This window comes from Chelonia mydas, chromosome 11 (assembly GCF_015237465.2).
Source record: "Chelonia mydas isolate rCheMyd1 chromosome 11, rCheMyd1.pri.v2, whole genome shotgun sequence".
Classification (NCBI taxonomy): domain Eukaryota; kingdom Metazoa; phylum Chordata; order Testudines; family Cheloniidae; genus Chelonia; species Chelonia mydas.
This window is the reverse complement of record NC_051251.2, coordinates 52,201,883-52,228,197: the sequence shown is the minus strand read 5'-3', so window position 1 is coordinate 52,228,197 and position 26,315 is coordinate 52,201,883. Positions and strand designations below refer to the sequence as shown.

Genomic DNA, 26,315 nt, shown 5'->3' with positions numbered 1-26,315 from the left:
TATTATATAACCTTTAATTACAAACATTCGTAGATTTCTTTACTAGCTACCAGGATATAATGTGTTGAGGACTTCCCACCTCCTACCCCATTATAAACACATACACTTACACTGAGGTTACCAGATGATTTTTTTTCTCTTCCCCCTGTAGAGCAGGGTGACAAAAACAGCGTCCTGATGAAACAGGAAATGATGATGTTGCAGGAAATGCTCAATACCTTAGACTACAAAAGAAAGGTTGGTAACATGTTTTGTCATTTGTGGTTCATTTGCTTTCTCCCCCTGCTCCCACACTGAGTAATCACATTTAAGGAGGCATTTGCACAAACTCTCCCATCCAAAGGAGCAGGTAAACATAATTTTGTGTTACAAATACCAGGGGGATGATGGGGGAGTTTACTAGCAATTAAATAACTGGCAATTCTAAAGAGTACAACTATGGGCATGAGCCTGTTAGTTGGCAGGTGAGGATTAACCATCAGCTCACAGGAACTGTTCTGGATTCATCCTCTTTGTTTGCAAGTTACTGCATTTAAAGTCAGGAAAAAAACCACTCCAGATCAATGTAATCCCATAACCACAAAACCAGACATCACACTATTGAGTGCAATTGCATGCCAACGGATGGTGGGGAAAGAACTTCTTCTATGTCTGTTTTTCTGCTGTTCACCTTGGAATAGCTTAAAAACTTCCATATAATTTCCACATATTCTTTTCATCATTAAAGAAAAGTCTATGTGGGGATACAGTCCAAGATCACAGAAAGGCGCTTGTGACCTTAACGGTGCTTCTACATGGCAAGGTCCTGGAGGTGTCATGCCATAATAAATTCAGTAAAAAAAAGTTGTGTAGAAAGAATTCATTAATATTCAGGACTATTTTTAGTACAATGGCCAGAGAATCCAGTCACCTGAACCCAGGCAATAGTGGTATAAGTATGGTCACTTTCTCAGAAATAAAAATTAATCCATAAGCATGAGACATTATATATTTAAAGCCTTAAGTAATTTGAATATGGTGTTTCAAAGAGAAATGCTTAAAAACAAGGTGAATCCAAAACACTTTATTGCACATTAACATGTTGCACATTTTTCCTAACTCTAAGAAATTAAAATTTATGGCCAGCATAATAATTGGTTTTCATTTGTGAGCTTTATTGGTGTTCCCTGTGATCAGTTGGTGACACTTTTCCTATTCCTTGCAGGAAGTCCTTAGTAAAATGGCACAAGTAATAAATGAAAGTGATGTCTTGATGAACAACATGCTGCTTGAAGAGCTTCTAGATTGGAAGAGGCGCCAGCAAATTGCCTGCATTGGAGGTCCTCTACATAGTGGGCTTGATCAGCTCCAGAACTGGTAAACTTACCATTTACTTTAAGTTTCCAGTGAAAACCACAGGAAGTCTGCTGCCTCACAGTAGCCCAACACATGTAAAAAGATAGGGTCCCATCAGAGCTTCTGTCATATGTATGAATTAATTGAGTTTGCTGCTGATATGGTACTTAAGGAAGTAAGTAACTGAAATGCAATGGGCTTTGATAGGTGTAATCTGCTGTTAGAATGAATACAAAACAACAAGCTCTACACGGAGACTCATCACTTGCAGATTATCAAACAAAACAACAGCGAGAAGCCTCCCATATATCACATACACTTCCTCAAAGGAGTTTTGCTAAAAAGAAATAAATAGCTTGATTAAAACCACATATAAATGTACAGATCTAGTCAAAAACCCACAGAGAAACAACGCTCTTATCTCATGGAGTCTGACTTCTCTGTGCGTATTAGAGTGGCACACTGAGCTCACTAAACTCGTCACTTGAGGACAGTGGGAGTTTTATCGGGTAAAGACTTCCTGCTTTGACTCATTCAGTGCATCACTTCACCAGATTTGAAACAATAGGTCATTGCAACAAGTAGGAGTTTAATGAGAGATCATAGCCTGTATTTGAGAGTACCACAAGGCTCAAAAGGAGGTGGTCATGTCTAGATTCAAAGTTCAAATTGGAACATAAACATAATTAAATTTGACAGTTGTAACAGAGCCAGAGAACATTCTTGTTCCATTCAGTGCCTTCCCAACAATTTTTTTATGTCCCGTGAAGCTTTTCTCCCCCGCCCACTGGAAGAGGCATAGTGAGGTCAGCAAGGAAAAAGGGAAAGAATGGTTGCGGGGGGGAACAAGCAAAAACAAAACCATTTTTCATTGTTGAAAACGTTTCAGTTTTTCATCAGAAAACCAATATCAAAATGAAAATTTGTATTTTGGTTGAAAAGCTTTTTTTTTTTTTGGTTACCAAAATATTTTTTCAATAAAAATTTTTTCAACCAGCTCTACCTGATCTTTTTGTAAGGACCTATGTGAATTTGTGACAAAGATATAACAGGACAAATCTTGAAGTCCCTGCTATTTTTTATCCACTCCTCACACAGTTATGGGAAGGGAGACTTTTATAAAAGTCCAATATGGGATTTTAGCCACATGAATCCCATTAAAGTAAACTGTTAGCCAAGTGTGCTTGGATTGGATTTTCACAGTCATCTCCTCACCTTTCAGGGATATAAATGTTCTTCTCTTAGAGAGCATGTTTTGCAAAAATACTACTGAGCTGTAGCATTATTGTCCTGTAGTAGTGGTTGCATATATATTTCTCTTTAGCAAGTCACAGGCAGCTTCAAGTCGGTGTCCATGAGGTCTTTGGGAAAGGGCTAATTTCTGAAATGATAAAGGAAAAATTTGGCCAGTGGTTCACATGTATTCATTTAACTGGCTGAGGTTAGCTTGTATAAGGCTAGTAAATGCCAATCAATTCTAATTCTATGATTTTTCTGACAAGAACTTCAGTAACTTTTATGTTCTAATAAGCGATTTATATGAGAGAATTGTAACTTAATCATTTGTTCTGCAATAGTTTTACACTGCTGGCAGAGAGCCTATTTCAAGTAAGAAGGCAACTGGAAAAATTGGATGAGCTGTTGACTAAACTGACTTATGACGGAGATCCTATTCTACTGCAAAGGCCTCACCTGTTGGAAAGAGTCAACTTCTTGCTCTACAATCTTTTCCGAAGGTACGTGAGCTGTTATACATTTGTGTGTCATTTAAGATGCAGGAATCTAAAACACTTCAGCAGCAACACAATTTATCATCGAAAGAAAAAAACCTGAACACGTCTTGGTATTTAAGAGAGTATTTAACAGAGCTTGATATGTAAAGGTGATGAGCACCTATAACACTAACAGACGTTGGTAGGAGCCTGGGGATAGGAGCTTCACAAATCAGGCCCTTAAAGTTTTGTGGTCAAGTTCTGCCTTTGGATAAACATGCATAACTCCCATTGATTTCAACAGGAATCATCCATGTGCCTCTGAACAATGCCTGGGGATGCCAATTTCTTCCATGCCTCTCATTCCCCACCATGAGTGCCACACTCACGTGTCCCTTTTAGTTTCTTCCTTTTAAGTAAACCATATTTTGTTACTATTCCATCCCTGGTGTTCTGCCTATGCTGTGGATGTACCCCGTGACTGCACTGTTAGTACATACGTAGGACTGGCTCTGTTGGAGAGCAAAATTTGGCCATTTGTTTTCAAAATATGACAGAAATGTGAAATGATTGTTGTATTTCATGTTTTAGACATTTTATTGGAATCAGTTTTGTAGCATGTTTTCCTTCCTCATTTGTGGTGTATCTTTCCTGTATCTTTCAGTGGAATAGGATATCTGTGTGCTATGTTGTGTTATTCTATTACATTCACCTAGTCTATTTTTTATGGGAATAACGCGCAAGAAATCTCTAGAAAGTGAGGTGTTGGACTGGGATGTACACCTGCCACTCCAATATGCATAGAAAAGTCACCCTCCATGATGTGAAAGCCTTTTGACTAGTTCTGTACATTTATGCATGCTTTTAATCAAGCTGTTTCTTTTCCAACTAGTTCATTTGTGATTGAAAGGCAGCCCTGCATGCCCACCCATCCCCAGAGGCCAATGGTACTTAAAACCTTAATACAGTTCACTGTTAAACTAAGGTAAGTAAAGGAAAACTAGTGTTAATTCCTTTATTTCCATATTACATTATATCCTGGGAGAGCCAACATTTAACTCATTGGGCCAAATCCTGGTGACTATACTCAAGCAAAGATCCTATTGCCTTCAATGAGAATTTTCTTGAGTAAGGACATACATACATTGGTCCAAATTCTGCCACCTACAACTATACATCGAGTAAGATAGTGCTCAACATGAGTGAAGATGGCAGCTTCTCACTGTGAGTAAAGACCTCAGATGTTTTCCTGTTCACATTTTTAAAAAAATCCTGTATTGGATTCTTGCTTTAATGACATTACAGACAAAATAAGGCACAAAAACGAAGTGAATAATAATAATATATCACATCACACAAGCCAGCTCTGCAGTAGTTTCAAGGCTACTCTTGCATATAAGCAAGGCAAATTACTGCATTTTTTGGAGGCTTGAGTCTTCAACAACTCAGAGCCTGAATTTGCTCCCCACTGGTTCCTTGCCTTCTCTGAAAATAGGACTGGATGGTGGAATTCGCAGCTGAATCCCATCCACCAGCAGTAAGAATAGAGGGAACAGGAGCATTCTTGTGGGGGGACAAGGGTACAGGAACCCCCATACTTACTATCCTCTTGATGTCTCTCAACGCAGTTGCAGGTCTTATGCATTCACACTTTGTCTGTGCCATCCTAACTTTTGTCACATGCCAGCACTTATGATGAGGGAATGAGAGAGATAAGGTGGCAAGTCCCTCCCTCTTCAACTTAAGCTTGGGACCCTGCAAATCATGATGCAGCTCTGGATACTTGGTCTGGTTTTCTTTAAAATGGGATTTTAGAGACCTTTGACTAGGGAACTACCGGCCTTTATTCTATAGTGACAAATAACTTTACTATATAAAAGGGACAAGTCCTAGTTCTGATTATTCAGTTTTACACTTTTTATTTCCCAGGCTGCTAATTAAATTGCCAGAGCTGAACTACCAGATCAGAGTGAAAGCAACTATTGACAAGTAAGTGACTACATTATACACCTAGGGCTCAAAGTCTGTGTTGCTGCTTTATGTGGTTTGAAAGTTGTTGTGTTTTTAAAATACAAGACCTATTCGAATGTTAAGGAGGTTTATTATAGTCAATAACTGGTGAAAGATTTTATTTTATATTTAAAAAAAGCTTTCTTTATACCGGATATTTTAAAATTCGAGTCAGCAGTTCCAATGAAGATTTGTAACAGGAGCTGTGTGAAACACAGTGGTTTTGGCTGGCAGCAGCAGCATATTCATTCAAACAGTTTTTCAGCTTTGAGTCCTCTGGGATTGTGCCCCTTGAGATCTGCATTTACACAGATCAAAAAAGTTAAAGGGAATGCCAACCAGTTTTGCTGAGTTTTGGGTGGAAAGCATATGTTAGCCCAGGTTCACTAAAAGGTTGTCATACCCAAGTGAACCTGGGTCGAGCTTTGGCTTTCATAACACATCTGTCTTTGCAATGCCCCTGTGCTCTTGACGAAATCAGGCTGCATTAATTTGTAATCACAAAACAAATAACTGCTAAGGTCCGGATCCTCGAAGAGAACGGGAGTTTCAGGTTTCTCACTGGCTGTTCTCAGCAGAACCTTAGGCGCTAGCCACATTTCAACTTCTAATTGAATGATTCTAACTTGTAACTAGTTAATAGCATAGCTAGCTCTAAAAGCTAATTTATGTCAGAACACAACACAGGCCCAGATCCTGCTAACATTTACATACCTGCTTAACTTCATTTCTGTGAATAGTTCCATTGATTTCAGTTGGATTACTCAAGGTAGTAAAGTTAAGCATGTTCTTGGAGGACTGGTGCTATAGTTAATCACTATGGAAGCTTAGAGTGTTCCACCCCTGCCAGAGACTGAGCGTGGCACATGGCTGTCTTCCTGTAAGTGGTTCCTCTGAGCCCCCCCCCCGCCCTTCTTTTCTTTTTACAGAGTGATTTGGTTAGTCCTCCTTCTTCCCAGGTGTCTGGGCAGGAGGACATCTCAGAGTGCACTGCCCTACATATTGATGCTTTGTGCACGTCCTCCAGTCATTCTGTGCCCTGCTGTACAGATGCCTCTATTTTCCCAGAATGCATTGATGCAAACATAGTTAGGCAGAGTGGTAGCTTTGGATATGCACATATAGCTCTGATGGCAGAAAAAAGGCTGTGAAGGCACAAAGTGAATCATATTACTTATAACTAGCTATGTGCCTGCCTGATTACAGAGCAAAAGTCACAGCTGCATTGATAATATGAATGGACCTTTAGAGACCAAGGCATAATTTAATCTGCTCTTTTTTAAAAGGCACTAATTAGTTTGAGTGCATACTATATATATATATATATATACACACACACACTGGGTTACAGGATATATTTTCTCTTTCTTTTTTTTAAGGAATGTGTCAACTGTAAGGTAAGGCTATAAAAGTTTGAGATTTCTTAACTTATCCCACATTATTTTATCTGCCATTGTGTACATTATTGTAATGTGTTTTCTAGTAATCGCAGATTTGTTCTATGTGGCACTCATGTCAAAGCTATGAATATGGATGAATCTGCAAATGGAAGTCTGTCTGTAGAATTTAGACATTTGGTAAGTTTGCCAGGTACTGTTCTTGTCATGTGACATTGGTAAAGCATCACAGAATTTTTTTTAAACCTGAACAAGGAAAACTGTATCATTCCTACAGCTGTCTGTCTTTCTCTCTGCTTCACTATAGAGCTTCTACCTAGAACCTTTCACAGCCCCATCATGCCCCACTTTTTGCTGGAGTTTTAAAGAAACAGCACACATAGCCTCATAGTACTTGCTTTTACTCTCTTTATCAAATATATGCTATACAATGCTCACTGTTAATACTCCACACAAGATTAGGTACCATGTACTTTCTGCTCTACAAACCAATCTCCTTCCCATTCCCTCTGTGTCCAGTGGCTCTAGATTTTTAATCTGACTTCATATGATTTGTAGCGTTTGAGTTTCCATATTTGCTACTGATAATTATTTTGGATATTTTCTAGAATGAAAAAATGAACTGACCAAGTAGATGAAAATTAAATAAAGGAAAAGGGGTGTTTGAAATACTTGGAATGAAAAATTTTCCTATCAAAAATGGAGTTTTGTCAGAATCAACATTAATGCTGGGTCTTTCATGTCCCCATTCTCCTGATTGGTCCTGCTGCCTGACGGGACTACATCTCCAGTGATGTGCTGTGGTCTCTTTCTGTGGCTTAACCACTGTGGGGTATCATAGAAGTCCTGCAGGAATGGAGTCTGCAATTAGAATGCAAGTCTTCACTTTTTGCATTCTTGTTTAGTTATTTTATTATGAACTTAGCTTTATTGAAATATTATGAGTTAATTGTGTATTTTAAAAACTTTTCTTTAAAATAATCACTGAATAGATTTATGAAGAAACACCATCTGAGCCTGAATTATAGGTGTTCAATGTAAATCGTGTACTTATCACAGGATTATCCAGTGCCATTAGTTTATGTAAAGACAAATTTTGATTCCATCGGCCATTTAGTGTCATGGGACAATTACTTACTATTTTGAGATCCCTGAAGAAATCATGTGTTAGTTTCTGAAGGATGCACAGCACAAATAGACCATCACTATACAACCATAGTAGTAGAACCACTGTAGTGAATACTGCTGCTAAATATTTCTGTCTATAAACTTCCTGAATATAAATCTTAATTTCCATTTTACAGCAACCCAAAGAAATGAAATCAAGTGCTGGAAGCAAAGGAAATGAGGTATAATGTGGTTTTTTTTATGACTTTCAAATAAAAAGTATTTTAGAATGGATTTCCGCTAATCTCATTTGTAGGCATGTTAGCTTTTGAAATAAACACAGTCATGATAAACTGAACGGTAGACAGTCGTAATAATAAAAATACATGAGAACTTTTCAGAAATAAATTTCTTAGAAGTTTGAATGAAAAAGCCTCAATTTTATACAACAAAAACGGTTGTGTTAGACAGCAGGATATATGTATCCAAATGCATGTGTTTCTTCTTAAGGAATATTCTTTTAAATTGGGCCCAACATTTATATTTTGTAAAAACAAAGTTTTATGAAACCCAGAACAAGAGAAATGTTTCCACAAACTTTTTTGTTTTTAATCCAGTAAGAACAGTTCATTAAACAAGTAAACTGAGGGCCAAATTCACAAGTGGAATAAGGGTGTAATTGTATTGAAGTCAATGGAGTTGTGCCTTCTTCAATCAGCATTGAATTTGGTCCTGCTTTGGTAATATTTATCAGTAGCTGGTCTTAGTGTGCCCCCTTGTGGTTAGATTATAATATAAAACTTCAGATTTACAGAATAACTAACACACACTGGACTATCCATGCCCTCTGACAGTTGGGAGACTTATGTACACTTCTGCTTTGTAAAGTGAACAGATGTTGTGAGTGACTGCATCCTAGAAGAGTCTAAAAGTATGCTTCTCCCATATACCCCAAAGAAAAATTTACATAACCTCAAAATAGGCATTTTCTTGCTCTCTAAAAAACACACCTTTAAACAAATACCATTAATATCGGTATAAGGACATCAGTATGAATTAGTATTTCGAGTAAGTTTGCTATTTTTCCCTCTGGTTTTTGTTTAATATAAGATTGAAACAAAAATTAGAATTCTACACATGAATGTTCGTATGGCTTTAAGTGTACCAGTATAGTTAAAGTGGTATAACCCTCTAGTGTGGATGCAGCTATTCCAGTATAAACATAGTATGGAGTATTCCTGTCCAGGAAGAGGAAAAGCTATACTGGTCTACAGTACCCTTCTACCAGTTTAACTGCATCCGCATTAGGGGTTATACTAGTATATCTTTAAAAAAAAAAAAAAAAAAACCCACATTCCTAAAAGACACAGTTATAAGAGTACAAAAACTGCGTATAGACCAGGCCTTAGTCATAGAGTTTATGTGCAAAATAAGAAAAGATCAGCATGGATGGTTTAAACAAAAACAAAAAACCCATCACAACCTAAAACCAAGCAGGACACATTTTTGCACACACATCTGTATTCTTGACTGGAACAATTCACCAGTTGATTAGTAAAACTGAAACTCAGGGTCTGATTCTCTGATGCTCTGTGCCTTGTGAAGTGAATTTGCACTAGGGTAAATGAGTGCAAAGTGGGTGTAAAATGCTACTGCCCTGCCCTCAGTTTGTGCACCTCCTATTAAGTTTGGATTTAGTAACAGATGCTGTGGTCTTATCCAAGGGTTTGGCTACACTTACATTTTATAGCGCTCTAACTTGCTGCCTCGGGGGTGTGAAAAATAACCCCCCTGACAGCAGAAGGTTTGAGCGCTTTAAAGAGCTTGTGTGGACAGGCTCCAAGCGCAGGGAGCCACTCTCCCAGTGCTCAGAGCTAATCCCCTCATGGAGGTGGATTACCAGGAGCCCTGGGAGAGCTCTCTCCCAGCACTGGCACGTGACCACGCTCACACTTCAAAGCGTTGCCGTGGGAGCGCTCCCGCAGCAGCGCTTTGAACTCTCTAGTGTAGACATAGCGTAAATGCTCCCCTCCCTTTATGCAACACAGTGGGAAGCAAAAGAGCACGGATGGCATGAAGAAAAGTTGAGGCCTATGCAGATGGGACAGGTAGTGAGAGAGTATATTCCTCCAACAGATCACATCCTCCCCCTGAGAATTCTTGGTGCCAAGTGTCCACTCAAAACTACTATCAGGACTCCCAAGTGTTCAAAATGTATGCATCAGGCCCCCAAAGAATGCTATGTGATCTTTTAAAGTCTCCTGATTTTTAAATAATTAGTGTTTGGGGTTTTTTATTTGCCTTCTAGTTTGTTAGCCTTTTAGGTTTACGTTTTCCAAATTCTCTCTATATCCAGGAAGGTTAGCAACATTCATTTAAAGAAAACCCACAAAAAGTAAGGGGAGATTCTCACATAACCACAGGTCTCCAGGAATTGGGACTTGACGTTAAAAAAAAAAATAAGACAAGATTCACAATAAAATTATAAGCGTTGGCACCAGTGTGAGGGATATGGGCTGGATGGAAGAGCGGGGCCGGGAAAAGGCTGTACTTTGTGTACCATTCTGTTTGGTAAATGGTATAATATCCCGAATGCGTACAGCAACTCTGAGCAGCTACAGATCCTCTGATCATCCTCCACCATCAGAGGGAGTCACAGCCATGCTGCCAGCATGTGGGGAACCTAGTGGCAGCAAGGCAGCTAGTGCCTATTGTGCTGGGGGAGGACAGGAAACAGCACAGAGACAGAGTGATTCCATGTGAAGATCCTTGTGATTTGGCCAGTCTGTTACTTTTGTTCTCCTGCGTGTGGCTCATCTGGCCATGCCACAGATTTGCCAGCTTTCTCAGTATTGCTGCCGGCCCCCACTTTCTGAGGTGATAGTGCAAGCATATGGGTGGCTACTTCTTGTCCTCAAATCTTTTCTGCTGGCTACTTCCATTTGCTGCAGGCAAGAGGAGACTATGACTTTCAGTAGGATTATTGGAGCTATATAGCTAGTTTGGAGTGTTTAAGTAAAACTGCTGGTGGATCGCTGCATGCAGTGACAGATGCCAAACTTCTACCAGCTTCTGCCTTTTTATAAGCACAGACTTGCTCTCCAAGTATATCTGTGGTTACGGTTTGCAGATCTGCCCTTCAAAACACATATGGTCAGTGTTCTAGTCCTGGATGGGGAAGTTGAGTTAATCATTTTTATTTAACAGATGGAGACAATTGTCAATGTTCCATGCTGCAACTGCAATTGGGAAAAAATATACTGAGGCTCTAGAAATAGATTCATAAATGAGATAGCACAAGTATCCTGCTTGGTTATTATAGCTGTGTTATTTGTGCCACACTGCTGCTGGTCCCAGGTTCTGAAAAAAGGAGAAGGCAAAGGAGTGTAGTAGCTAGAATAGGCAAATGAAATCTCTCCTGAGAGAGGTCAGGTGCTTTTGAAAATCCCACTGGGCAGCCACCTGCATCTTTAGGTGCCTAAATACCTTAAAAATCTGGCCCAGAGACAGTTTTTAATTCTTTGATTGGTTAGTTCTTTCATTCCAGGTAAGCGTCCGTGAAAGCCTATTGATCAAAAGGTTCTGCAGCTGTGGTTTGTGCCACATGGGGGTGGGGGGTGGGGGGGGGGCTTTTTATTCAAAGCTTACCTTAAAAGGTGAACTGCAAAGCCAGTGAAACTGTGCCTTCCATGGCTTTGGATGATGCATAAAGTTGACATCATACCTTTGGGTTTTTGTCTCACTTTTGGTTGTAAAAAACTGGCTTTTCCCCATTGAACAGTATACTAGGAATGGCAGGATTGGGTAGTTTCAGGAGGGGAACTTTGACCTGATAGGAGGTGGAAACCTGATCTACAGCTCCCGGCTGTTATTTGCCCTTGCAGGCATGCACAAGGGGAAGGGGAGTCATGGAAGGAGACCTTCCTCCTGCGGCCTATGCAAAGACAGAGAATTATAAATACTCTCTGTAAGCAGGGATTTGACCTTAACCCCTCCACAGAGCAAATCAACTGGAAAGGGTTGAAAAGGAAGTGGGGCTCTAGCACACTAGAAAGCAAGATACACCACCCCTTTGGATGGTACAGAGCAATGCATGCACCCCCACCCCATGAGCACTGAGCAGCCCTGGGAGAGTTTATGCCTGAGGCCCAGTCTCTCCCTGCGCTGCTGCTGGTGCCGGAGGGCCTCCATGCAGCTCTCTGTGCAAGTTGCACAATCTAGCCCAAGATATGGAGGAGCTGTTGGGCAGCAGGAAAGCTAAGTGAGCGGCTGCTCACGTTTATCCCTCCTGGGATGTTGCATTCCCAGTCCTCCAAAGATAGACAGAGTCCGCTGGGAAATAGGAATCTGTTTTACATTGAAATTGTCAATCACGAAAGAAGCTTTTTTTTAAAAAAAAAAAACACATTTGAGGCCATCTCTATAACTTGCAAAAAGCATAGTTCCTTTTGTTCATTTTTCACTTCAATCCTTAAAAGTGCAACAATCCCTTTAACAATGTTTTCTTAGCTTCTTCAGAAAACAGCAGAAGTTTTAGGCAGAGTTTAAGGTCGGGGCACTGCTTTTTTTTTTTTAAATAAAATACCCACGATTTTCCACTGGCTCTGCTTATACAGTATATTCAACTGACATATTTTCTTTCAGTGTTGTGTTCTCTGTATGGTTTGGTTGTAGTCAGGCTCCCAAAACCAGTTTTAAGTGCCAGCTTTGTTCACAGTTTTATAATGTGTTTGCTTCCTCAGGGCCCTCAGATGGTAACTGAAGAGCTGCACTCCATCAGCTTTGAAACACAGGTCTCCCTGTATGGTCTGACTATAGATTTGGAGGTGAGTGTTTTTGTGTGGGGAAGAATAAGCAATTATTTGTCCTCAAGCCAAATCAATACCTGTTACTTACAAGAGTTTGGGAATTCTTGGATAAAGATGCACAGTACGTAGATTTACAGCAACTTTTGAGCTAACTCTAATTGGCTATGCGTGCTTTACTTTCGTACAGTATAAATATGATGTTCTGCAGAGCATTCCGTGCACAGTCCTGCCCCCAGTGAAGTCAGTGGTAAAATTCCCATTGTGTTCAATAAAAGCAGGATTGGGATGCCCCGTGGAGCAGCACGGCATACTGCTTTGAGAAGGATATGATATGGCAAGAGAAAGTTTTAGGGGCCCATGATACACATGACTGCAGGTCTTCCTGGTTCACCACTTGTGCGCATCATAGTGTGGCTGACATGAGCCCTCCAACAGTGCTAGGGATACCATAGATCCCCTCCCTGCCAGACAGATGCCTGGCTGTTGGCAGCTATACTTCGTGCAGCTCTTTCATACAGCTGATAAGGCAGCCCCTAGACACAGCTACAGCCGGCCATCTGGGTCTCTGTGGAGTCCAGCACATATAGCTGAGCTCTGAGACTAACATTCACTGAACATTTGGGGGCCCATCCCCAGACCAACAGTTAGCCAGCAACAGCACCCCAGGAGATCTCTGCCCCAAGGAATATGCCAAAAGACAAAGAGGTGATATTGAGACTATTGCAATTTCCAATACTACAAAACTATTATGCTAATTTAAAAAACAACAACATGCTGGTAGACTAATACATTCCCCAATGAATGCCTTGTATGCAACACTCTGTAACATTCACATACTCTGTCTTCTTCACCAGACAAGCTCTTTGCCTGTAGTGATGATTTCCAATGTCAGTCAGTTACCTAATGCTTGGGCTTCTATTATTTGGTACAACTTGTTGTCAAAGGATTCTCAGGTAGGTCTTCAAATCCAAAATATTAATTTTCTGTATATTTCAGGTTTCTAGTTATCCACTTGTCAAGCAGAAAAAGATTTTTTCCCAGATCTGATACTAATAGGAAATCTGGCCTTTTTTCCTGCACATACACTCTATACTACAAATTAGCTGTAATCACATTTATAATAATATGATTAACACTATGTAGAGGATTGAATGGGCCTTTGGATCCAGACACAGTGCCTTTTTTACCTCCAGATTGACAGTTCAAATGTAAGATAGGTCAGTATTGACTGAAAACTGTTACCATTTGACTCCTGGTTTTTGGTCTGTGTGAAATGACTTACTGGAAGTTTCCAATCTATTTATTATTGATTTGTATTATCATAGTACCTACAAGCTCCTGGCATGGACCCGGACCCCACTCTGCTAGGCACCATACACAGTTCTTAGTGGACAAATCTCAACATCACAGAGCAAACATTCTCAACTGGCATGTTGGTAGTCCTGGTAAAAAGACCAATGATAGAATGGGCTTGTAGATTTAATTACCCTTTCACTCTCTTGATGTGGTTTCTCTGCAACAGGACTGGGGAAAATTGAAGGGGTGTACTTAGAAGTCTTGTACTCCTGCTTCTTGCACTGTTCCTAATTTGTGAGTATATGGAACACCATAGAAGATTGCCTTGTACTAAATGCTGTAAACCTATATCATTCACAGACACTAACTTCACTGAAAAAAATGATCCATGCCTGTGATTAATATATACTTACATGTTATACGTAAAAGAGCTTTCATTATTCAGATTAATTCTTTGCAATATGTAACTCATAGCTTGAGCATCAGTCTGTCAAATTGGATATATAAGAGTTTCTGTACTGTATTAAATACAGTTTTCCTCACTTGTTTCACAGGAGTTAGTGCTTTTATTAAATTAGAGCATAAGTAAGTGGACTGACACCACCTGCTAGTAGCTCCAACTTCAGGGGAAAGATTGTTGCTTCCCAGTCTGCGGTAGGTTCAGAACAGACTGCTAACTTAGTCACATCAATTACCTTTACCAGCATTACTGCTACCATATCGTGGAATAGCTATAATAGTAGCTCTAAATGAGAAGCTCCTCTACTTTTTCAGTCAGGGATTGGTGGTTGCCTGTAGATGTTGCGAGGACAGAGAATGCAGGAAAGGATGTGTCAGAATGCCACCAAGAATTGGCAGACCAAATGACAATCCATCTAGATTTTTAACCCAAACAAAACTCTTAACCTAAGTCTTTGGAGCACAGTCATTAGTCTGTTCTAGATTAAAGGATTCAAATAGAAAAAAAAATCCATCAGCCAGGCCATAAAAAGAATTTAACAACATATTTCTATACAGGGTGTCTTAAAGGATTAGTTAATAGACTTGGCACACTGAAGTTGTGTTTGCTCCAGATGGAAATTGTCTTCTGAGAACACCTGCTCTTATCGGGCAGCTTTTCAATAGTTAGCATTGTTAGCAGCACTTCCTTCTGGGACTATCAAAACTAAGGTGCATCTGACTTCCTCTTTGCAGTTTGAAATGTCTAATGTTTTTCAGAGTGCTACCAATGTATAAACAAAGCGTGAATTCTATTGCAGAACCTGGCTTTCTTTAACAATCCCCCCACAGCCACTCTGAGTCAACTCTTAGAAGTACTGAGCTGGCAGTTTTCATCTTATGTTGGTCGTGGACTCAATTCTGAGCAGCTCAATATGCTGGCAGAGAAACTTATGGGTAAGAACCATAAAACTACGATAGCTGTTCAATTTCTATTTACTTCTAAATATTACACATGACAGCCACACTCTTCCCACTTGCAGGTTAGAAGTCAAAATTTATGCCCAAAATCCCCTCCTCCACCCCACCCCCCCTTCTTCCCCCACATTGTTCACTAGTTCTCAACCAATTTGTAAATACAGTTTGCCTTCTTCCCCTTTGTGCTCTCATGTGCTATTGCTACGGGTGACATCACTTTTCAGCAACACCAACCACCTCCATCACTCCGCTCAGCGTTGCCAATTGTTCGCTAATACTTTTAAAGTAAACAAAGTATGTTTCACCTTATTCATGGCAAAAAGTGCCTTAGCTTGTGAACTTCCAGACGGTTAGGCTAAGCAAAAGGGTGTCATAGTTGCAACAAACTATGGTAAGTGTTTTTAAAGAACTGTGAACCTATTATGAAATGAAAGGGCAGTCTTGGTCTGTTAAAATAAACACACACACACACACCCCACCTTTTATCTTCTGGGTCACTTGTCTCCTGAAGGCAAAGAGGGATCACTCCTGCTCTGCTGATGAAGGAGAAGGGAGCTCCTCTATGGGCAGGTAGTGTATCAGTTAAGTCATAGTAAGCTTTCTAGTAGCAGGATGGACACTTGAAGGTTTCAGCTACCTGTCCTCCAGAAGGGGGATTCAAGCTTTGGAGGAGGCTGGTAGATTTATCTGTGGTTAAAAGGTGGAGAGGCTGTTCCTTCTAATGTCAGTCAGGTGGATATTGATTGGACTGATTGCCCTTTTTGATGGAGGGAGGGAAGAAAAGATGTTGACAGACCACAGGGGGCTCCTTAGCTAGATTTTAGTTTTGGTGGAGACTGAAGTGGGGAGGATACTTCTGAGGTGCAGCAAAAGGGGATTAAGGCAGCTGCTATTGGTTTGGGGAAGGCTGCTGCAGGAGGATTGGGAGGGGAAGGCAATTTGCCTAGAGGAATGAAACCACTTTTTTTAGTGGCTTGTTGTACAGGAGGAGGGAACATCCAGATTAGAGCCACTTCTTGCGGTGAAGTGATGGTGGTGCGGGTTGAAGAGAGGTGCAGTTGCGCATGTCCAGTGTGCTCATGGTCAACCTCTTCCGGGGCTGGGATCCAGAGCTGCAACCACATTAATAAAATTTGAGGGACGAGACCAGGAGTGAGAATGCAAAAGACCTGCAGCCACAACAAGGGGAACCCTAAGTACAATAGAAAAAAAAACTGAGGGAAGGACATGTTTGCATTCTCCCAGGCATTGTGCCTGTATCTCAATCCTCCTGCAAGATGGTCAGGCTAAAGGATCTCCCCTCCCAGCTCCCACTCCTGCCCCAAACACTTCAAGTGATCGAGCCCGTTACTGGATAAATGTCTGGGACCTGTTGCAATTTCCGGGTGCCATTCCCTGTCTAAACACGATCTCCCTCCTCTGTTATCTCAGTAACTAGGGAAAAAATAGGTTAAGGTTGGTTTTATTTCACAGGAGAATTAAGCCATTCAAGATTTGAAACAACATGACTAATAACTACATTTTAAGCAATGTTACTCTAAAGGTCCTATATTTCTTCTCTGCTAGCATTTACAGAAGAGTACATTGGTAGGGCCGTATGTATCATAAAAGATTTTCTTATTAGAACTTCGAACAGAAAAACCTCAGATAAAGTGAAGTCCATGAGCAGCAAACTCAGATAAAAAGTGGAACTCTGTGTTTAAGATGATATAGAACAGAAGTCCCCAGTTGCTTCAGGGCATTGCTGTAATGTTTAAATTGCAGGTCCACCTATAGAGAAACTTTGCTTGTAATCATGTTGTTCAGGTAAATGTCATGTACAATGTAAATGCTTTAATATTCAAGTATCACAAATGAACCTATTTCAGGAACTTCAGACAAAGGGACTGATATATTTCTTTTTAAATTTTAGGGCAACAGATTAGTTACAATGATTATCAACTGTCCTGGGCAAAGTTCTGCAAGGTAGGATTGTAAAAAAAAATTAAAGTATTTTTCTTTTTCCTTTGAGTGCCTGCATGCAGGCTTAATTCTGCCCCATTGACATCACTGACAAACCTCCCACTTGACATGTCTCAGATCAGGATTGGTCCCATTCTGAGCTGCCCTGTGTCAGGATTTCCAGGCGTAGCACACTCAAATTAAATTCTAAAATGCTGCTTAATGGAAGGAACCAACAAGGACCCTAATGGTTAAATCTGACTGGGAGGAGTTCATGCCCTAAACCACAGTTGGTCACCATTTACTCCACAAAATGACCTGTCCTAAAGTTGTTGAAACGGAACTATTTTTTAATAAAAGACATTTTAATGGCGATGCAGTTTAAATTGGCAGATACAGGCCATCTCTAGAAAATGAATGGCTTGACCATTAGTCAGTAGTTTTATTTGAATCTTCTTTGACCATTCCAGTTAGCTTACAACTGACTTAAGAAACCATAAACACTGATGGGAGCCAGACCCTAACATTGTTTTAAAAAGTTAAATTACTCCACATGCTCATTTGTGAACTAAAACAAAGATACTTCAAGAACTGATTGGCTGTAAATCAATACATCTAAATACTTTTGTCAGAATCAGACAAAAATACTGAGTATGGAAAGTAAATCCAATACATTCATATTAAAGATGCATTATTTAAAATATATTTGTAATATTTGAAGATTCTTGGAAGGAAATAGCTGTGCTCTCAAGCTATCGTTTCATAGTGAGGGAGAAATGATATAGACATTAATTATTCTAAATAAAGAGTGTAAAGTGAAGCACTTCCTCTAAAAATCTTGAAAAGCAAATCATATAGATATTTTGTTTTTTACACAAGATAGTAAGATTTGAATTGCTGCTTTGAATAAATTTCTCTATCATTCTCAGATAAATAGAAACTAGAACTATTCCTGTGAAAATGACAGGGACATGCAGCATTGATACTGTGTTAAAGATGTGGTTGAAATTGTCTTTTTATTTGTTTGTTTATTTTACCAATAGGAACATTTATCTGGAAAGTCATTTACCTTTTGGGTATGGCTCGAAGCAATACTGGACCTAATTAAAAAACACATTCTTCCTCTTTGGATTGACGGGTGAGTAATATACTGGCAACTGTCCATTGATGTAACATGCTTATCTCATTTGTCCCTTCTCTTTATTTAAGTCTACATTCAGCATTACAGAAAAGAATTTTCAAAGGCCTAAAAATCTCCAAGTATGCCATATTGTTTGCAATTATTTGTAGTCTGAAGAAAACTCTACTGAAACTATTCGAAGTGGATTTTAGATTTCTCCTTTATGGACTTAGTTAGTTTACAGGCAAGTAAATTTTGTCATGCTCCACACTGTGATGGGGGCCCATGCTGTGTTCCTGTGCAGATAAAACTCCCACTAACTTCATGTTGAGCCTTTGTGAGGTCTATAGCAGTGGGCCCTATAAAACCAGCCTTTTACTTTGTTTGGCACTTATCTGGCATTGCAATATAAAAGTTGGGAAATGAATGCCACAGAATGGATGCTGTAATTACTCTGTAAGTAAAGCCATGGTTTTCTTATACTTGCAGGTATATAATGGGATTTGTGAGCAAGGAGAAGGAACGAGTTTTGCTCAGGGACAAAATGCCTGGAACGTTTTTATTAAGGTTTAGTGAAAGCAATCTGGGAGGAATTACCTTTACCTGGGTGGACCAGTCAGAAAATGGTAAGTGCAGCTTAAAAGTGTAAAATTCAAGGCAATCCAAACTATAAATGATAGGTGAAATGTGTAGCTGATTATGACTGTTGACCTCTTTACCTATTCACCATTATATTGCCTTTGTGTCTTTACAGGAGAAGTAAGGTTCCACTCAGTGGAACCCTATAATAAAGGTCGTTTAACTGCGCTGCCATTTGCTGACATTTTGCGAGATTACAAAGTTATTTTGGCAGACAATGTTCCTGAAAATCCACTGAAATATCTGTATCCAGATATTCCCAAAGATAAAGCCTTTGGCAAATACTACAGCTGTCAGCCAAATGAAGGTTGGGCTCTATAGTCTATACTTACCCTTTTTGGAAAGTAACATTAAATTCAGATGATACGCAAATTAACTTTTTTTCTTAGGAAAACAAATGTTTACTTGTGGAAACAGTACCTCATTTTATGGAATTCCTTTATAAAAACTGTGCTTGTTTTTTCATGCACCCCCTGTCTGCCTGTTGTTTCCACCTGTTGTCTCTTGTCGTATACTTAGATTGTAAGCTCTTTGGGGCAGAGGCTGTGTTTTTGTTGGGTATTTGTACAGAACCGAGCATAGTTGGACCCTACTCTATGAACTGTAGGTAATACAATAATAAATAACAATGACACTTAGATATGCACAAGCTAAGAAACATCTCTGTGAAAGCAGTCATATTATAGAAAGTTATTCAATTCATTATTTACAGAAATACATTTACTTTCAACTTACATTTCTTTGCCCATGTTTCAGATATTTATTTCTATTTACAAGACCACTTGCTTGTCTGCTTCCAGAATTATGTAGCAGTGTCACTTGCTGTTCCTTCAGTTCCAAGAACCTCTCACTTGAGGTTCAGGGGACTTAGTAATGGCAAACAGCTCATGAGAGTAACTTATAATTCCAGAGAGACAAACAAGCAGCAGATCCCATGCGATATATATTGACTAAAATTGCCAGTGTAGTCAGAATTACTTATGAATGAACACAATCCTATTTTGTCCCCTCATGAAAGGTTTCAGTTAAAGGCAGCTAAAGGTTTCAGTTAAAGCTTCTAAAGGCTCAGACCTGCAAAGACTAGAGCACATACCTATAATACATTTAAGTACTCCTCATGACTTCAGAGGAACTTCTTAAGTGAGTCCAGTTACTTATGTGTGTAAGTCTGTGCAGGTTCAAGCCCTGTCTTGTTGCCCATGTTCTTGTTGCTCGTTCCTGATTAAACAAATACTTATGTTTCCCTTTCAATACATTATGCTCTACAGCTTTTAAAATATTTGTATTAAATCTCAGTAAATAATAAGCGTAGAAACTTTAGGGCATTTTTAAAAATTTCCCTAACGTTGATTCTTTTTTAGTCTCAAGACCTACAGAAGGAGGGGTCAAAGGTTATGTGCCTGCTGTATTTATCCCAATCTCCAAAATGTGAGTAATCTAAGAGCTGTTTTACACTTTGGATGTTATTCATTAAGTCTGTGTACCTCCCTTCATCCCGCAGTTTCTTTGATTCTATCTTTTTCCCATGGAAATACTTAGTGATAGCAACACAGAGATATGGGCCCCAATTCTCTGGCCTGGCAAAGGAGTGCTCAATGAAGGGCTGGGGGAATAAGTAAAGAGGGCTTTAAAACCACCTTTTCTTCCCCAGTCCTGATGCTGTCTATGCATCAGGAATGTATGCAAAATAAATTAGAGCAGCCTTTAGGCTCCTCTAATGTCTTCCAACTTTTAATGTCCCCCAGAATCTTGGGTATGGCAGCTGGGTTTCACCTTTCTTTCCCTGACTACAGCTCCTGCATCAAGTGGCCAGAAAGTGGTATAGGAGCGCCTCTGCAGTTCCTGATCACAGGAAGATCCCCCTACGCAGACAGAATTAACAGATTAAACAAGGTTTAGGGCACCTTTGTGCTCCTGGAGTAGCACAAAGTGTACAGTATGGTTTTGTGTGTGTGCCTGCAGCTATATCTTTTCAAGGTATTCTCATTGATGTTGTGGGCTAATAGGACATTAGCATGCAGTTGGCTCTTTCACAGGCTACCTGCTGCTACATCCGTGTTACCCAAACACCGATCTACCATGGAATGATTACGTTCATGTCCCTTATTGATGCATTAAGTTGCAAAGGGGTTTCTTCCCATTATTTCCTAATCATCTTTAAGGTTATTTTATTTGTGTTTCTTTTAAGCCTGTATGATTCCACAGATCCACATTCTCCATCAGATCTTCTTCCCATGTCTCCAAGTGTTTATGCTGTGCTGAGAGAACACCTGAGTCCCACAGTGATTGAAACTGCTGTATGTTGCAAGTTTTTTCATTCATAATTTACTACTAAGCAAATGGGGTCTACTTTGTGGAGAGAAAGAGTTACCAGTGGAGAGAAAGGCTTCTTTTGCAGTGCAAAAGGGTGAGAGTACAGTTGTAACCATTAAAAAGTCAGCACTTGCCTTCAGTTCCCATACAGTGCTATGGGAGATAACCCAGTTCTTTCCTATTCTAAATGCAGTAGAATTCTTCAGTATGGTAGGAAATGTCTTTTTCATGGTGACCATTGTACTATGAACTTTATATCTTAGAACTTCGCAATGCAAGGATCTCAAAAGTCCATGCAAGGATCTCAAAATTCTGTACACACATTAATTAAGCTTCAACACCCAGAACTGTATGTAAGTATTATACCGATTTTACAGATAACACAGAGGGCTTGATTCACCCATTGCCATGCATTTTATGAAGTTGCCATTTCTGATGTGGTAGCATTTTACAGACACTTTGCACTAATGAAAATGACTACTCCAGCTGCACGTGTAGATGGGTCTGTCTCAGAGATGTTAAAGGTGAACTGAAATGTCTTAACTAAACAAATACAAAACATTCATTAAAAGTTCATGGAGAGACTTAAAAGTTACATTACAAATGTATTTATTTATTTTAAAATCATTTTCTATTTTACTTGCCTGCTAAGAACGGCATTCAGAGTTCTCTGCAGAACATGAGGCAGCTCAGCCTCACAAGTTGCACCCAAAGCAGGACAGGTTCTTGCATTTCTTACCCGGGTTTAAATATCTGGGGACCGAAGCTGGGCTGGTGTGATTTGAAGCTCTCCTGTCACCATCAGCATAGAGCAGCTTCACTAAAGCGCTACAGCAGCGCAGCTGCGGCGCTGTACGTGAAGACAAGCACTCAGTATGTGGCAAGAGGGAACTTTTAGTGTACAGTAGCAGAGTCCGTGTGGCGAGTTAGTGCACAGCAAGTTAGTGTGCTGTCTATCCACTTCTCAGCTTGCCACATACAAAGTCTCCAGGTAAACAAGCCCCTAATTTCCCCAGAGTGTGATTGGGGGTGTGCGTGGGGCATCTCTCTCTGTATAGTTCTAGGGTCTGAACCTAAACTACCAGACAATGCCTCTTTAAGAGGCTAGGGTGCGGAACCATTACATAAGTCAGGGCTTAGTTTGCACTGTGATTGTGTGTTTGTCACTGGAAATAATTTGAGCAAACTGTGGCTTGTTTAGTTTTGTTTTTCAATATGCAGCAATAATTGCCTTAAAGCTGATGTTTTCATTCCTCTCTTCTAGCTGAGTTCTCCATATTCAGCTGACTGAAATTCAGACACCATGAAGAACAACAAAGCAGCCAAAATACTTTATAAAATGAAAGTTAAAAAAAAGAAGTTGTTTCTGCAGCTTTGTAAATAAGGGTTTCCTGGAAGCCAATGCCATGTTCTTCTTGGGCCTATGTGTACTTTCAAATGCATGGAAATCAGAAGCCTCCCAAGGGAAGTCACTGGAGTTACAAACATCTGGCATCATTTGGGGCCTGCCACTGAAGTCCTCACTCAAGGCAATATTACCTCTTAACTCAATGGGCCAAATCCTTCCCTGGTGTGCAACTCCATTGACTTCCGTGGCGTTACACTAGGTATGAATTTAGCCCAGTGGGCCTGCTTATGGAAATAAGGACTGCAGTATTGCTGTAAAACAAGACTTACTGTAGGATGGAGATGTTCTGTTCATGGAACATTTTGAAAGCAAGACCTTAGAATAACTACAGGGATTTAAGATGTGTTCAGAAAATCAGGATTTATGCTGTACATTTCGTGTTCTGTTTTTATAATGTCTATTTCTTTGCTTTTATTTTAAATTAAAGGTTCTCATCCATCCCTTCATTACACTGACCGTAGGTGCCAGGAGTCAGCTTTTCCTGCCATGAACTGCTTTCAGTACAAAGGGACAGATTTTATCTTCCTCCAGTAAAATCCATGGAAGGGAAGAGGGAGGAGAAGGGAATAATGGAAATAGAAGAGTTCTCTAGAAACTTTAGAGCAGGGGTGGGTAGTAAATTAGTTTTTGCTACGGTATAAATTTCTCGGTCAAGGTCCAGACTCCAGAGAAAATAATAAAAATAATAGCAATAATAAGTAAATAAAAAGATTTCGGGGTCCGTTTAAAAGTATCTGGCGGTCTGGATTTGGCCCGCGGGCCATCTGTTGGTTACCCCTGCTTTAGAGGCACTACACTTCAAAGGTCACTAAATTTCTGTGCCTCCATTCCGCATCTGTAACAGGGTTAATAAAATCTCTGTGTCTTGCAGGACAGTTGTGAGGGTAAATTTATTCATGGTTGTGAGGCACTGTGATGAGTACTTCAGAAAAGCCCATAAAGAAACAGTCCTTATTCAGTGCAGGGTTTAGATGATGTGCCATAATCGAGGCCTTAGGGACACACTGAATGATAAAACGGAGACCAAAGAGCTGCTTCATTTGCTGAGTACCGTCAAACATGCACCTCGTCATAGTGCAAAGTTACAAAGAGCTAAATTGCCTCAGGTACAGATGTAAATACGCAGAATAACTGGTTCTTAACATAAAAGGTCATTTGCCTTTTTAAAGCAGCCATGTTACTGTTAGTCATGACAGTCGGTCTTTTCTCAGAATTACCCATGACAAATTAACTGTTTTAGAATAACAAACACTGACAATTTACAAAAGATAGATATCCAAGTTCTGCCTGCGAAGTATGCAGTCTGGAGCATACTTAATTGTGCAAGCAAAATATGCATTTGTACAAGCAAAGGGTGAGGTACAACATCGGTCTGGTCTATACTAGAAATTAGATCAGTTTAACTATATCAGTCAGGAGTATGAAAAATCCACAACCCGAGTGGCGTTGTTAAGCCAACCTAAGTCCTCATGTAGACAGCACTCTGTCAATGGAAGAATTCTTCTGTTAACCTAACTACTGCCTCTCAAGAAGGTGGATTACCTATGCCCGTAGGAGAACCCCTTTCATGAGTGTAGGTAGTGTCTACGGTGAAGCGCTACAACTGCACAGAGAAAAGGAGTACTTGTGGCATCTTAGAGACTAACCAATTTATTTGAGCATAAGCTTTCGTGAGCTACAGCTCACTTCATCGGATGCGTACTGTGGAAAGTGTAGAAGATCTTTTTATACACACAAAGCATGAAAAAATACCTCCTCCCACCCCACTCTCCTGCTGGTAATAGCTTATCTAAAGTGATCACTCTCCTTACAATGTGTATGATAATCAAGTTGGGCCATTTCCAGCACAAATCCAGGGTTTAACAAGAACGTCTGGGGGGGGTAGGAAAAAACAGGGGGAAATAGGTTACCTTGCATAATGACTTAGCCACTCCCAGTCTCTATTCAAGCCTAAATTAATTGTATCCAATTTGCAAATGAATTCCAATTCAGCAGTCTCTCGCTGGAGTCTGGATTTGAAGTTCTTCTGTTGTAATATCGCAACTTTCATGTCTGTAATCGCGTGACCAGAGAGATTGAAGTGTTCTCCGACTGGTTTATGAATGTTGTAATTCTTGACATCTGATTTGTGTCCATTTATTCTTTTACGTAGAGACTGTCCAGTTTGACCAATGTACATGGCAGAGGGGCATTGCTGGCACATGATGGCATATATCACATTGGTGGATGTGCAGGTGAACGAGCCTCTGATAGTGTGGCTGATGTTATTAGGCCCTGTGATGGAGTCCCCTGAATAGATATGTGGGCACAGTTGGCAACGGGCTTTGTTGCAAGGATAGGTTCCTGGGTTAGTGGTTCTGTTGTGTGGTATGTGTTTGCTGGTGAATATTTGCTTCAGGTTGGGGGGCTGTCTGTAGGCAAGGACTGGCCTGTCTCCCTAGATTTGTGAGAGTGATGGGTCGTCCTTCAGGATAGGTTGTAGATCCTTAATAATGCGTTGGAGGGGTTTTAGTTTGGGGCTGAAGGTGACGGCTTGTGGCGTTCTGTTATTTTCTTTGTTAGGCCTGTCGTGTAGTAGGTGACTTCTGGGAACTCTTCTGGCTCTATCAATCTGTTTCTTCACTTCCGCAGGTGGGTATTGTAGTTGCACAGCTGTGCCACTAGAGTATTTTAAGTGTAGGCAAGCCCTTAAGCACCTGAGATGAAATCCAGGCCCCACAGAAGACAATGAGGTTCGTTATTGACTTCAGTGAGGCCAGGATTTCATGCCTACTCCCCCCAACCCCCACCAAAAAAGAGTGACCCTCAACATTTACCATACCATTTTGTTAGGCACCTCCGAAGGAATCTTACTAAGGCCTTTTGTGGGCCATCGCTGGAGGCTCTCACATTTAAATTGATAATGTATCTGGGACCTGAAAGTAAAACAATACCAATGTATTACCTTTGGTGGCCCTGTTTTAGCTCTTAGCCTAGTGGCTTGGCTGATAGCTGATAGTACTATAACATTAAATTGAAAAGTTCTAGAGAAGTTCTAGAACAATCTTAGGATTCTTGCTCCTCTGGTCATGAGAAGTAGGGGTCAGTGCACACAGCCACTATGAGCACCTCCAAGAAGCAGCATAGGGAAAAATCCACTGGGGCAGGGATATAAGGTCAGAGTAGATGGTTAGAAGCGGAATAAGCAGTAGGGAGTCCAGATCTTCCCCACTACTATTGTCCTCAGTTGTAAACTGTTGAGAAAGCAAAGGGAGGGAGAGCCCCAATGATCTGCTTCAACTGGCATCTCCTTGTTGTGCAAATGGAGTATGTTTAAAATAAATGAATACATTTTTTTCCGCTGTCTAGTCTGAATGATTTGTACATAGTCAGGGGGATGTAGTCAAACTTTGAAAAACAAATGACCGTAAGTAATTCTCCGGAATTACACATAATAGCACAGAGCTGATATTAAACCGTGTATATAGTTTGATAATCTCTGTAATTTATATGACTAATAGAAATAAAAATAGATTTTGTTTTGCTGTTGGATACTTGGTCTTGTGGGACTTTTAAAGATAAGACAACAGTGGGAGGACTCAGTAGCCTTGGTTGTTCTTGAGTCTGAATCACCAGTGTGAACTGAGACATTTAAAGAGGCAAGCATCAAATTCATCCAGCATAAAAACAGACCTACTGGGTCAGAGCAAAGGTCCTTCCAGCCCAGTATCCTGTCTGCTGACAGTGGCCAATGCCAGGTGCCCCAGAAGGAGTGAACCTAACAGGTAATGATCTTGTGATCTCTCTCCTGCCATCCATCTCCACCCTCTGACA

General features: G+C 40.2%; 1 protein-coding gene across 9 annotated transcripts in view; it reads left to right on the top strand.

Annotated features, from left to right (window-relative positions):
• Positions 1–26,031, top strand: part of STAT4 (signal transducer and activator of transcription 4) — a 63,982-nt gene extending 37,951 nt beyond the window's left edge. For 3 of the 9 annotated variants that reach the window (XM_037912536.2, XM_037912537.2, XM_043524877.1), the window contains 18 exons: positions 152–237; positions 1,205–1,356; positions 2,913–3,071; positions 3,940–4,032; positions 4,977–5,036; positions 6,437–6,454; positions 6,541–6,634; positions 7,759–7,803; positions 12,304–12,387; positions 13,224–13,322; positions 14,925–15,060; positions 16,994–17,046; positions 18,066–18,160; positions 18,632–18,768; positions 18,897–19,088; positions 20,143–20,209; positions 20,970–21,078; positions 22,359–26,031. In XM_037912536.2, coding sequence (XP_037768464.1) covers positions 152–237; positions 1,205–1,356; positions 2,913–3,071; positions 3,940–4,032; positions 4,977–5,036; positions 6,437–6,454; positions 6,541–6,634; positions 7,759–7,803; positions 12,304–12,387; positions 13,224–13,322; positions 14,925–15,060; positions 16,994–17,046; positions 18,066–18,160; positions 18,632–18,768; positions 18,897–19,088; positions 20,143–20,209; positions 20,970–21,078; positions 22,359–22,385 — 1,706 coding nt within the window. In that variant the 3' untranslated portion in view covers positions 22,386–26,031. Of the gene's footprint in view, positions 1–151; positions 238–1,204; positions 1,357–2,912; positions 3,072–3,939; positions 4,033–4,976; positions 5,037–6,436; positions 6,455–6,540; positions 6,635–7,758; positions 7,804–12,303; positions 12,388–13,223; positions 13,323–14,924; positions 15,061–16,993; positions 17,047–18,065; positions 18,161–18,631; positions 18,769–18,896; positions 19,089–20,142; positions 20,210–20,969 lie in introns of all 9 variants that reach the window. The other 6 variants (XM_043524873.1, XM_043524874.1, XR_006284732.1 and 3 more) reach the window with 5 other exon arrangements.
• Positions 26,032–26,315: the final 284 nt, after the last annotated feature.